At 39.8% G+C, this 13,219-nt stretch overlaps 1 protein-coding gene across 1 annotated transcript; it reads right to left on the reverse strand.

Annotated features, from left to right (window-relative positions):
- Positions 1-4,702: 4,702 nt before the first annotated feature.
- LOC135770311 (olfactory receptor 52E4-like) lies at positions 4,703-5,620 on the reverse strand. The gene has a single exon (XM_065280030.1). The coding sequence runs from the start codon at positions 5,618-5,620 to the stop codon at positions 4,703-4,705; it is 918 nt and encodes a 305-aa protein (XP_065136102.1).
- Positions 5,621-13,219: the final 7,599 nt, after the last annotated feature.

Here is a 13,219-nt window from a genome sequence, read left to right on the forward strand (position 1 = left end):
ATATACACTGGTGCCATTTTGAGTCATAAGTTGAATTTACTTAATTTTTAAGTGACGTGTACTGTAACTTTATTGGGCAGTTGATGTCCCAGACTCAAGATGGCGCCAGTGTATAGGGCATGTCATGCTCAAATCTGCTCTTCTATAATCACTCTTAACTTTAAAACATTTGACATTCTATTGAGCATCAAATAGGCCAGTTTGTGGGTTATTTTCCATAGACAATATCCTGTAGTGTGCAGACTATAAAGTGATAGGAAATTATGTGAAATTGTGAAGTTTCTTTTCCACATTAGTTGGTCAAAAAATGTCATTTGATGATGTCATTAAAGAAGTAACAATGACAATAATGTCTATATGCCGACACAAAGAGCTTAAGGTAACAAAGCACAAACAATTATAATCTTTCAAGTCTTTATTGAACACATCCCATTTAACATTCAGAGTGTTCAGGAAGTTCATTTCTATATTTTTGTTTTTAAATAGTTGTCTACGAGTCCATCTTTTGTCCTTTGTATAATGCTGAAATTCATCTTTTCACACTGTCATTGGAAAGGGTTCAAATAGCTATACAGATTATGCTGGAGTACAGCATTAGGATCTGGAGGATTCTTCTATAAGCCATTAGGCAGTTTAATGGCTCAGACCCATGAACAAATATCACAAAACATAACAAATCAGTTGTGGGTCAACCAAGTGACAACATCAGGGTAATAATTTAGAAAGTTCCCTTTTCTGCATCACTGTGAATGTTTAACATGATGTGTTCAATAAATACATTAAAGAACATGTAATTTGTCTATACTTGAGAATTTCAGGGGACATGTTATAACAAATTCATACAGACAAACCAGTACTTAAGTTGGCTATCTCCAATGTAATTCGTAATATCCTGTATGTCCTACTGTTCTCTTCACCTATTTGCTTTCTGTGCTCTTTATATTCATGACTGAGTAAACGGAGTAGATATTTCATTTAGTATACATTTAATATACAATATGCTAAACTGAGACTGTCCTCCAAAAATTACGACCAAAAATTACGACGTTTGTGCAAGCACCATGATACGACGTCAAGGGACATATAAGGCATTTGTGCCCTCAACAAAAATGTCATTTGTCCGTTAAATTTAAAAGTTTAAAAAGTTTAAAAGTTAGGCCCGAAATGACCGAAGCCCGACAGAATTCGGCCCGAACCCGAAAGTACATTTTGATTGACAGCTTTTTTAAAGCCCGAACCCGTTTACAGCCCGACATTAATTAAATGTGCGCACGTACATAGCTTTCGTCAAGAATGAGTAAGTTACACAGGTTTTAACATTATTTATTTATGACTAACCAGGCTACAAAGAAATAAAAGAAGTCATCTGTAACATCGTAACATCACACTCTAAATAGGCCTATGCAATACACTATAAATAGGCCAACATGTCAATAAAAATAATTATTTCTTAACGAATTAAATTAAGATAATACATTCTGAATTAAGATGGGTATTTGGCAATAACGAAATAAGATAAAGGTTCCGCGGGATTTGCTTCGGCACTTCTCTCCATTAATATCCTCTGTCTAAATTATGTATTTAAGACTCAATTAATATTTAGTTATACATTGAAAAACCTTTACTCACCACGATTAGGCTACATGTTTTTGTTGAGGAAAATTATTAAATCCACAGTAAATGGCCTCAGCGCGGTCCTGCGCTTACTGCGCTTACTGTGCATACAGCAGCATTGAACTTGACCGCTCATTTACTACGCAAAGCCGGAGCGCAAGCCCGAGCCCGTCCCGAGTCTGTGTAAAATGTTAGAAATGAAGCCCGAACCCGTCGGGTCCCGTCGGGTTCGGGCAAAGATCTTCAGCTCTAGTGTGATGCATCGTAGGACCATCGAACTGCCAAATTATCCAAACTCATTGTGAAACCAAATAAAATTAATAAAATTGCATTTATTATTTTCATGTAACATCATTGCATTTGCATCAGGGCAATGTTCAGCAAACTGAAATGCGACACACACACACAGAGACCATGCACACGCACTAAAACATAGATAGTTCTTCACATTCTTTAAGTGCTGAAATTTCTCGGCTATTCCTGTGTTTAACTATGGTGTTCATGAAAATATGTTTAATAGTACTGTATTCGTAACAATTTAGGTATTCTTCAAGACAATCGCATCCTTATGACGAAAGTGTGCTCAGGCAAAGATCTGTGAAAGTACAGCACGAATGCAAGCATGTGGGAAAGTTGGGGAACTCACGCTTGGGCACGGTTCAATCCACTGAAGCCCTTTGGCTGAGGTGGACTCAAAAACCTGTGTTCTCATTCTATGGACAAAAGCTTTGCGTTGCCCACTTCTAATAAACAGGTTTGACTACTTAGTAATTTCAGTGAGCACAAATCTTAATCCTATACTGCCCTTGTAGGCAACAAAGGCTAAGTGCAGTAACTACGCAACAAAACTGAGATATTCTAGATAACCCAGCCGAGCACCTTTGTTATGACTTGCAAAAAAGAAAAACACAGTATGGTTATAGAAAAATGTATAGATACACAACAGATATTCAAATACACATAAAATCACAGACATGATTTTACAAAGCAATACAATAATAATACATAACTAGATAGAAAAGTTTGAAGACAAACTTTATGTTGGCTTGACAAAGCCTAGCCTGAACGTTTAAAACAGATTGAGAGAAATTTAAAACAAGTTTAGTTTAGTATTATAACTTTCCGTAAACATGATACCAAAAGTTACCATGTTAGCATGTTTAGCACTAAGTTAGCATGATGCTAACATGAATTAACATGAAGCTAGCATGATGCTAACATGAATTAGCATGAAGCTAGCATGATGCTAACATGAATTAACATGAAGCTAACATGAATTAGCATGAAGCTAACATGAATTAGCATGAAGCTAGCATGATGCTAACATGAATTAGCATGAAGCTAGCATGATGCTAACATGAATTATCATGAAGCTAGCATGATGCTAACATGAATTAGCATGAAGCTAGCATGATGCTAACATGAATTAGCATGAAGTTAGCATGATGCTAACATGAATTAGCATTGTGCTAACATGAATTAGCATGAAGCTAGCATGATGCTAACATGAATTAGCATGAAGCTAGCATGATGCTAACATGAATTAGCATGAAGCTAGCATGATGCTAACATGAATTAGCATGAAGCTAACATGATGCTAACATGAATTAGCATGAAGCTAGCATGATGCTAACATGAATTAGCATGAAGCTAGCATGATGCTAACATGAATTAGCATGAAGCTAGCACGATGCTAACATGAATTAGCATGAAGCTAGCACGATGCTAACATGAATTAGCATTAAGCTAGCACGATGCTAACATGAATTAGCATGAAGCTAGCACGATGCTAACATGAATTAGCATGAAGCTAGCACGATGCTAACATGAATTAGCATGAAGCTAGCACGATGCTAACATGAATTAGCATGAAGCTAGCACGAAGCTAACATGAATTAGCATGAAGCTAGCACGATGCTAACATGAATTAGCATGAAGCTAGCACGATGCTAACATGAATTAGCATGAAGCTAGCACGATGCTAACATGAATTAGCATGAAGCTAGCACGATGCTAACATGAATTAGCATGAAGCTAGCACGAAGCTAACTTGAATTAGCATGAAGCTAGCACGATGCTAACATGAATTAGCATGAAGCTAGCACGATGTTAACATGAATTAGCATGAAGCTAGCACGATGCTAACATGAATTAGCATTAAGCTAGCACGATGCTAACACGAATTAGCATGAAGCTAGCACGATGCTAACATGAATTAGCATGAAGCTAGCACGATGCTAAAATGAGCCCACCCCCATGTCTCTGTGACACTGTGCTGCAAAGATATCCATCTGGGCATTTTATAATGGCAGTCTATGGGATATGTTGCTAGGGTGCCCAAAAATGGTTGCTAGGGGCGTGGCTTAATAGCTATGGGGCGATCCCGAGAGACTGATTGGATGCCTGACTAAATTGAGCCCACCCACATGTCTCTACGACACTCTAAAGTGAAGATATTCCATCTGGGACGCTTTTATTCCCTTATATGGGCATGTTCCCTGCCCCATTATAGGTCAATGGGGAAATTTGGGTGGTCCTTACGCCCCAGGGGTGAAACTTACACCCCAATGTGATGTATGTTCTTACAGAGTCTACCAGCCTCTTCAAATGTGGTAACCCACAAGTTTCTACAAATTTCTCGCTTGCAGCTATGAACCGTCAAAGTTTGTCGCAATGTTAGGTCAATGGAAAATTTGGGGTGTTTGAGCGCCCCGTTTAGGAATTCGGTAGGTCCCATCAGTTAGAAAAGTCATAGCACCAATCTACGGACCAGTCTTAAAAGTTTTGTAAAGTTTTGTGGGTGTAGCTTGAAAGCTCTAGGAGGAGTTACAATTGGTAAAAAGTATGAACAGAAGAATAATAATAATAATAATAAGCTTAGATCGAAGAACAGTATGTTGGCTTTGTCAAGCCAACATAATTACTGAAACAAAATATTCACACTTTATAAAATGATAACATCTATATTTGAAGTTATTAATATAAGTTCTAAAGATATGGAAGTTTTAATGAAAGAAAAACTTTATAAAGCTTTTAAGAAAAAAAACAATATTACAACACAGGCAACAAATAATGATACTTTATCAGACTACCATAAAGCTTTTCTATGGCAAATAAAGTTTTTGCGAATATCAGGAAAGTTTAATCCATAAACAACAGGGTTTAAGAAAGGTGGTATTATAAGAAAATTAAGAGAAAGAACAACAGTCAGTGTTGTGGGAAGCTCACCATCCACAAAGCGACTCAAAGTGAGCTCACAAAAAATGGCAATTGAAAAATTAAAAAGGATCACCATGTGAGGAACACAAGTTTGATAAGCTTTGCTTCTGAACTCTGGTGAGCTTCTTTTACAAACAATAAGGATTTTGACATACGAATAAAAAATAAAAATCAAAGGGATAAAAACAGTTGTGATTGTCACAAAAAGACCATAAATATTAATAACAGTATTGCGCACACACGATAGTTTGACAATGTCATAATTATGGCAGTATACTTTGTACAGTTTGTTACCGCAAATAGTCAGTCTGGCAGTTAAAATACTAGCAATACCAACCATAATTAAAGGATAAGTCCAGTTAATAACCATTAATACAGTCAGAGATCTTGGAGTTATTATGTTATGGTATTGTAAAGGTTTACTGATTGCAACAAGTCTATCAAATGCCATTAATGTTAATATTGTAAACTCATACGATGCATATGTGTATATGACAAGGACCTGCAAGTAACAAGTTTCACGGGAGATTGTGTGTGTATCAGACAGCAAGTCTGACAGTAACCTTGGAAAAAAGGCAGCTGTACCATACAAAGAGTTAATGGACAAACATGCAATCAGAATATACATGGGCTGATGTAATGTCCTTTCTTGACGTATTGCAAGAACAATAAGGACATTCAAACATAAGACAACACAGTAATAAATAAATGCTAAACTGAAGAAAATGTATCTCATGTGTCCAAGGTTTTCAAACAACATGAAATAAAAATATGTTCCATTGTCCATTTTGCTTTCAACAAGGATGAGAGCAATAAAGATTGCAAATAGTTTAAGCTTAAAAATAAACAACATTGATTGTTGATTATATACTATATAAGTAATGCTAACCTGACCATATAATATTAAATAAATATTAACTATTAGAAAACCATTATTTGAAATTCTGTGAAATTACCATCACTGCATCTTTATAGAAAATGCTGGAGATTGGAGCCTCATCGTTGTTTGGTAGATGGACTGTGTCTCAGTAGTACATGCTAGTATTTTTAAAGTACTGTATCTAACCAAGACTCAGGGGTTTGCTGTGATTATGCAAAATAAAGCCGCAAGCGCATGCGCTGTGATTAGTCCACCAGAACCCCTCCCGTCAGGTAAAAAAAAATTGCGTCATAGGTATTTTCGTTTGCGACGGTGAAAACAAAGATGAGCTAAGTTGAGGAGTGATTTATCTCAAACTGCAACAAAAGGCGCTGTTAATTTTCTTTCATCATTGCTGGGATTCTCAAATAATACACAACAAGTAGCTTTTTCTTCTTCATTTGTGGGTTAACTTGCCAAGCTTCTTCTTCTGTGACGGTCGCACTGCTACTGTGGTTACACGCGTGGATACTGCCTACCAGCGGTCTGCGCTTGAGTTTGCACGTTGACGACGACGCAAAAGTATAAATGAAAACTGACGCGGAACCTACGCCGTCGTGGCTACACCATAGGACCTACGCACAACTATACCGAGCCCTTGAGTGTTGTTACTACCACCACAGCTGCCATATGCCCCAAGAGCATCGTAAAATAACTATAGTTTGACTGCTGACCTGCTTTTAAATTAATTCAGGCAGTTCAACATGGACTAAACATGCTGCTAACTAAGGCAAGCTTTCTATGCAACGAGTCCAGTTCTATACCGAGATAAGAGATCTGCTGTACAGGCGCAAGTTTGCTTTTCTCCCAGTTGACCCAAAGTCCCAGTCAGGTGAGATGCCTGAGCACCAGGTCCCTCTTTTCACACAACTGCTCTTGAGACTGTGCTAGAAAAAGCCAGGCATTGATGTACTTAAGGATGCGAATGTTGTGTTCTCACATGGGAACAGGGGCCATCTCCACGACTTTTGTGAAGACGTGGGAAGACAGAGGCCGCCCGAAAGGCAGAACTTTGTTTTGATATGCTCGCCCCTCAAACACAAAATGCAAAAACGGCCTGCGGAAAAGGGGGAAGGACGGTGGGCCAGGCCCATGAAGAGCTGGCGGGGGCTAGGGCCAGGGCAGAGCAGGAAGCCAGGGCGGAGCCGGCAGAGCAGGAACCAGAGACCACGGCAGATCCACATGCGGGACCAGCTCACCAGCTTATGCTGGTCTTAGCTGGATTTTTCAGTAGGGAGGAAACTCAGGGGTGACCCTCTCGGCTTTGACGGGAAACTCAGGAAACACAGATACAGTAACCATGTTATTTTTATAACAGACTCATGCCCCTGAAGTTATTGTTTGTAAATATGTTTTTATTTACCAGCAGTTTGTACTTGAACATAAAACAACTGTTTTAAGATTAAAGACACAATTTAAAAAGTAGCAAATAAGACAGGTGGAATTGTGGACATGTAACACTTTTATTAAATATTTATATTAATTTGCTTACAAACTGAGGACTCAGACAGTTATCTGTTTATATATGCAATAAAGGCAAACTTATCAGCTCATGCAGATCAGTAAGAAACTCCAAAAAATGGCAGATTTTTAGCTGACCTCTACAAAACCTGATTTCGAATAGGTATTGAAACAATATTTCCAATAGACATCCAATTCACAAGTCTGCATTTTTTAGTTGGTGGGATAGTAAAGAAGATCTAAATCTAAAGATGGGATACAGCATGGGGGAACTTGTGCCCTTTAATGGTCTTTGCTTAGTCATTATCCATGTTATATTCTCCTCAAATTGCCCTTATTACATCTTGCAGCATTACTCCATGAAATGCTGAGAAAGCAAATAATTCTTCTTGACCAGCAAAAACCCTGCACTTCCTGAATGCAAAGCAACAATGTAGCCTGGGCTGCGTTCAGGCCCGACAAAACGTTGCACAACGTTTGTTAAACAGAAACAGTGATGCGTTGAACACCCTGTTGTGATGACACAAAAGTTGCAACTACGGTAGCTGAGAGGCCATTATTTGTGTTCTTATTTGATGTTTCCGCCTAATGAAATCGTTATAAATATGTGTTTAATACTGTAAAATACGCTCGATGTTACAGTCACTGCCCTTGCTATCCAGAATGAAAGAGAACATTACAACTTAAACGCATTGTGCAAACTGTCTCTTTAGTACCACATGGTTTATTTACATATTGCTGCTAATTGGACTGCGGTTCTGACACACCCACCAAACAAGAGAAAACGTATCTCAAACTATGTTGCACATCGGTGCACACCATTTACAGGAAACATGTCGTTCAACCCGGAAACCGTAGTGAAACTGAGCTACCTATAAGGGAGGGGCAGTCCCCTTTCAAGCGCTGATTGGCTGCTGCCTGGATTGTGTCATGTCCAATTTTCCCCTTGTTTGTCAACGATAGTGGCAGGTGAGCATTGCTAAAGTGCTGTTGTTAGTAATTTTAATTTGTGTATGACTTAAAAAGAAAGGCTGTGTTGGTTTTAGTGTGTTGTTTGCACATCGCGCTGGTGCCCTCATTGTGCTGTGTTAATGGATTACATGACTGTTCACCTTCAGTTTGCTGGCATTTGATATGATGGCGGTTAACACATGCGTGCGTGTGTGTGTGTGTGTGTGTGTGTGTGTGTGTGTGTGTGTGTGTGTGTGTGTGTGTGTGTGTGTGTGTGTGTGTTTATTTCTTCATGAGTAACTCGCTACTTGAGTATTATTTTCATTCAATACTTTTTTAACTTTCATTCAATTCAATTTTAAAATCTTTTACTTCTACTTGAGTAATTACTTTTTTAGTAACTTGTACTTTTACTTAAGTAAAGTTTTTGATTACTCTTCCACCTCTGTTAAAATCTTCATGCCACGTTTAACCTAAATAATCAGACAGATAGCAGACAGCTATCATAGCTTGCAGACAAGCAGCCTAGGCTACTATTTTTTTGTGTGAGGGCCCAAGAAGCGGCCACACATTAGCGGTAATGTAGACCACACCCTTGCATACATATGTTTATTTTGATTTAATCATTAAAACAGTTTATTTCAGAATATGTTTCAATAATCACACACAGCAGTTAAGTCATTTATTCTTTATTTCTTTGGTTAATGTTACATGTTCATTAACATCATTTCTGATTTGGAGTGCACACAAATTAGTTATGTTGTATCTGTTATTTATACTTTCTATTTGAGTTTAAGTTTACCGTAATGAGTGGTGTTGGTCTACCAAAGCCTTCAGCCGTTATGTTGGAAACCGAGATTTAAAGGGATGGTTCCTACTGGGTGTACCATGTGTTAAGAATATCACATAATAGTGTTAATTGAAGTCTTTGAATTAATTTCTTTAGTTATGTTTTATGTGTTGTGGCAAAAAGTCTTAGCTTGAATCTTCATAAGAAAAAATACTCAGGAGACAAAGGTTTCAGGTGCCAAACAAAAATTACTTTATTTGCTCGAACCAACAAAGTTCAGATGATCAAAAATACATCAGCATGTATTCAAAAACCATCCCCAGCCTTCTAATTCGTACCTCTCGGACTCCATATTTTATACAGTAAGATCAAACACCTTATCTGAGATGAAGTATACTCTTCTTATTGGTCTTGGTTTGTCACAATTAATTTATTTGTTTAATGTGCAGCTGAATCCTTCTTCATATCTAAAATGACATATACAGCTGGACTTCTCAAATCTTAAAATGACGTACTCTGTTTATTATTTCGATTGGCCTTAGTTTTTCCCTGACACAACCAACTTATTGTTAACATGGCGAAGTACAGCCGAACAAATTCTCTAATCTAAAATGACGTACTATTGTTTGTCGGTTGTTTCGACCTTGTTTCTCGAAATAATCGTGGCGAGAACAATCGGGGTATAGTTGCAGGATTGCACCTGGCCTCTTTTAATTAGGAAACTGAGAAAACGAGAGTTAACTAATCTAAAATGACGTCCTGTTGTTTATCGGTTATGTTGACTTTTCCTCATAATAATCGTGGCAAGAACAATCGTGGCATAGTCGCAAGATCGCACCTGGTCTCTTTTAATTAGGGAAACAAAAGTTAACTGAGAAAACGAAAGTTTAACTGGGTCTCTTATAGTCTTGTGTAAAAGCAATAGGCCTTAGGCTTAACTCTTTCACCGCCATTGACAAGATATCTCGTCAATTAAGAGAAAACGCTTCCTCGCCAATGACGAGATTTTCCGTCTTTCCGCAATACCGCTATTATCCTCCGCAACTTTTTAAACCCGGAAGTATTGCCCTATGGTAAGCGGCTGCATGTCCGTGTCTGTTTTAAAGATCGCTCTGAATGGGATCTCTATGAAAAGTCCGTCACAAAAATTGAATTATCTCTGCTTTTTGCTCAAAATTTGGTGTTTTTACTGAAACCTACCCATATTCAAAAGCTGATTACAAACTTTTCTAAAAAACACTGGCGGTGAAAGAGTTAATATAATATTAATACAGTATATGATCAGTAATATACCCAACAAAAACCACTATATATGATTCAGTTAAATTTGTATTTTTTTGAGCTTTAAATCTAAATGTATTTGCTTGATTATATTTTGACTTTGTTTAATATGTTAAGTGTAATGTGTATTTGTTTCCCCTTTTTGTATTGTAATGGGCCCATCTTTCCCTTTATAATTCGTTTGCTTTGTTCATTTGGTTGGTCTGGTTTAGCTGATTAGTTTCCTTTTTGTTTGTCCTTAGTTCTTTGTTGCAACAAGTTTTGATTTTGTATAATGTTTGGTTGATTTCAGTTGGGCTCAAATAAAGACCCATTATTTTTGCCAAACAGACTTGTGTTCTGGTGTTCTCCTTTCCTGACCACTCAGGTCCCTCACAATAGGCATTAGGCAAACATGTCTTCTGATAGTTAGTTTCTCACATTTCGTTTTAGCAAGAAGAATGAATGATTGAAGTAATGCATCAAATTAATTATTTTATTCAAAAAGGGATAGTTCAGCCAAAAATGATATTAAACTCATGATTTACTCACCCCTAAGCCGTCCGAGATGCATATGTTCATCATTTTTCAGACGAACACATTTTCAGTAATTAACTGTGAAAAAACCTATAAGTGACTTGATAGGGATATTGATGTAGGGATTTTCATGACTCAAGTCATGCTTTTCTGTGTTGTTATTAGTAGTAGTTAAGGTGACTGAGTGCTGTATTTCAGTGTTTTACTTCTTTGTGTGTATATATATTTTAATAAAGACCATGTTATTCTCAGTCCTTCATATAGCCCGTGAGTTTTTTTGGGGGTGCCCTTTTTTTTTTTAGGTCAGAGCAACTGCTCCTCAAAATTCCTTGTGCACGTCCCTGCTGCTTTAAGTGGACTGTACACTGTCTGGTTCTGCTGTGTGTCTAAAGTTAACGCTCCACTTTTACTATCACAGAGCCGTGGTTTGCCTTTCGAAGTGTGAGGAACGAGTAGCCTCTCATTGGCTTTGCCTTTAATGCAACAAGTGTTTCTTTTTATTTATTTTTCGGTATCGTCATTGCTCATTATTACATGATTCTGTAAACAGGATTCCATGTGACCAGTAAGTGGACCATCTCATTATCCTTCTTCATGCAAACTACTCTCGTACTCCTCTGATGAGTCGGAGAACGATGGGGGGTTATGAGCCCGCTCGTGTCTCCGGCGCTCATCTGAAGACCTAGAGATGAAAGTGGAATTCGCTCTTTCTGTGATTGTGTGGGTGCCGACTGAAAAGTCGGCGGAACAGAAAAATGAAACAAAGGATTCCCCAACCGGCCCTCCTCCGGTGGGGGGAGTGGTGCCTTCACCATCTCCCGAAGAGCGATTCCCTCCATCTCTAGGTCGCCCGTCTCAGGGCCGCTTCGATCTCCTCTTTCCACCCTGCGGAGCGGGCGGGGCAGGCTGCTGACGACCGGTTCCTCGCTTCTTAGAAGAGCCCCGGGGAGGAACGGAGGCGTCCGCCGAAGGACGCCCTCGGCGAGGAGCAGGCTGAGGCGCCGACGTGGACGGGGCAGGCGCAGGACGCTTCCGACGTGGCATGATTTGAGCTATGGCCTCAGTCTGCTTCTTGGCCGCGGAGAATTGCTGGGCAAACTCCTCGACCGTCTCGCCGAACAGGCCGGTCTGGGAAACCGGAGCATTCAGGAGCCGGGTCTTATCAGCATCCTTCATGTCCGCCAGACACAGCCAGAGATGGCGTTCCTGGACTACCAGGGTAGACATCGCACGCCCGACGATTCAGAGAACTCCGCCGAGTCGTGACCTCCCGCGTGCAGGTCCCTCAGAGCCTTAGCCTGGTGAACCTGCAGCAATGCCATGGCATGCAGGGCTGAAGCTGCCTCCCCACAGGCTTTGTAAGCAGCACCGGTCAGCGCCGAAGACTGCTTACAAGCCCGTGAGGGGAGAGTAGGCTGGTCCCGCCAGGAGGAATCGACACCGGCCGGACACAACTGCATCGCGACCGGCCGCTCCACTGAGGGAATACCAGTATACCCCCTGGCATCTCCACCCTCGAGAGAGGTGAGGGGTGAAGGCTGAAACGGCCGGTTCCGGGCGGAAAATGGTGTTTTCCACGACCGCTTCAGCTCTTCATGCACCTCGGGGAAGAAGGGCACCGGGGGCGAGGACTGAGAAGCCCTGGCACCCCTGAAGTACCAATCATCGAGGTGGGACGGTTCAGGTGGGGGAGTTTTTTTTTTCTTCCCTTCAAAGAACAAGGATCTACGAAGATCAGTTTTGACAGCTTCTCATAAGCAGATGTCTGCCGGCTTCGAAGCAAAAAGCTGATTTGGTATTGTGCACCTGCGGCTTATATACGCACCTGGCGGGGCGGCGCCGGCATTATGCAAATACCTGCATGCCAAGTTCATTGGCGTTTTCATAGTTTCTCGAAGTAGATAGGTCACCCGCGGAGCGGTTCCCAATTCGTCGGTAACGACGTGACGTCGTAGTGACCGACTGAAAGGGAACTGGGCCTTGCCCCATCATTATTTTGACTCTGATCCATTGTTAACTGTCGGCATCCTGTATCCTGGTTACTGTACAAATGTGGTTTGGGCTGGTGTAATTATTTTATTTAATTTGTGATTCTTTTTTTCTTTTACTGTCTGGGGTGGTCGGCTTTGTGTATAAGGCTTATTGACACCATTTGTTTGTTGAATTAAGTAGTTTTGATATGTTGCAGGAACTGGGGTCCCACGAGTGGATGGATCTTATCAGTGGTGGTGCTTCCTTCTCAGTGTGTGCTGTGCAACACTAGAAGTGTGTGTGGTTGTGTAATCTGAGTGCACAGTGGAGTGTGTGTGCCTTTGTGAACACAAGTTGTGACTAAGTAATCATTTTCCCTGTTGGGAACCTCAGCCCTGCTGGATAGTATTTTTTATAACTTTGACTTTTTTTCTTTATCTTTTTCTTTTAGGCAATATGTCTAAGACTATAAAACGTGTGTTTTGATAAATACAACT

Source organism: Paramisgurnus dabryanus, chromosome 8, assembly GCF_030506205.2.
Source record: "Paramisgurnus dabryanus chromosome 8, PD_genome_1.1, whole genome shotgun sequence".
In the NCBI taxonomy this organism is placed as follows: Eukaryota; Metazoa; Chordata; class Actinopteri; order Cypriniformes; family Cobitidae; genus Paramisgurnus; species Paramisgurnus dabryanus.

Bases quoted from the DNA above. Each gene is read 5' to 3' on its own strand.
- LOC135770311 (XM_065280030.1), bottom strand. From the start codon at position 5,620: ATGGACAATGGAACATATTTTTATTTCATGTTGTTTGAAAACCTTGGA.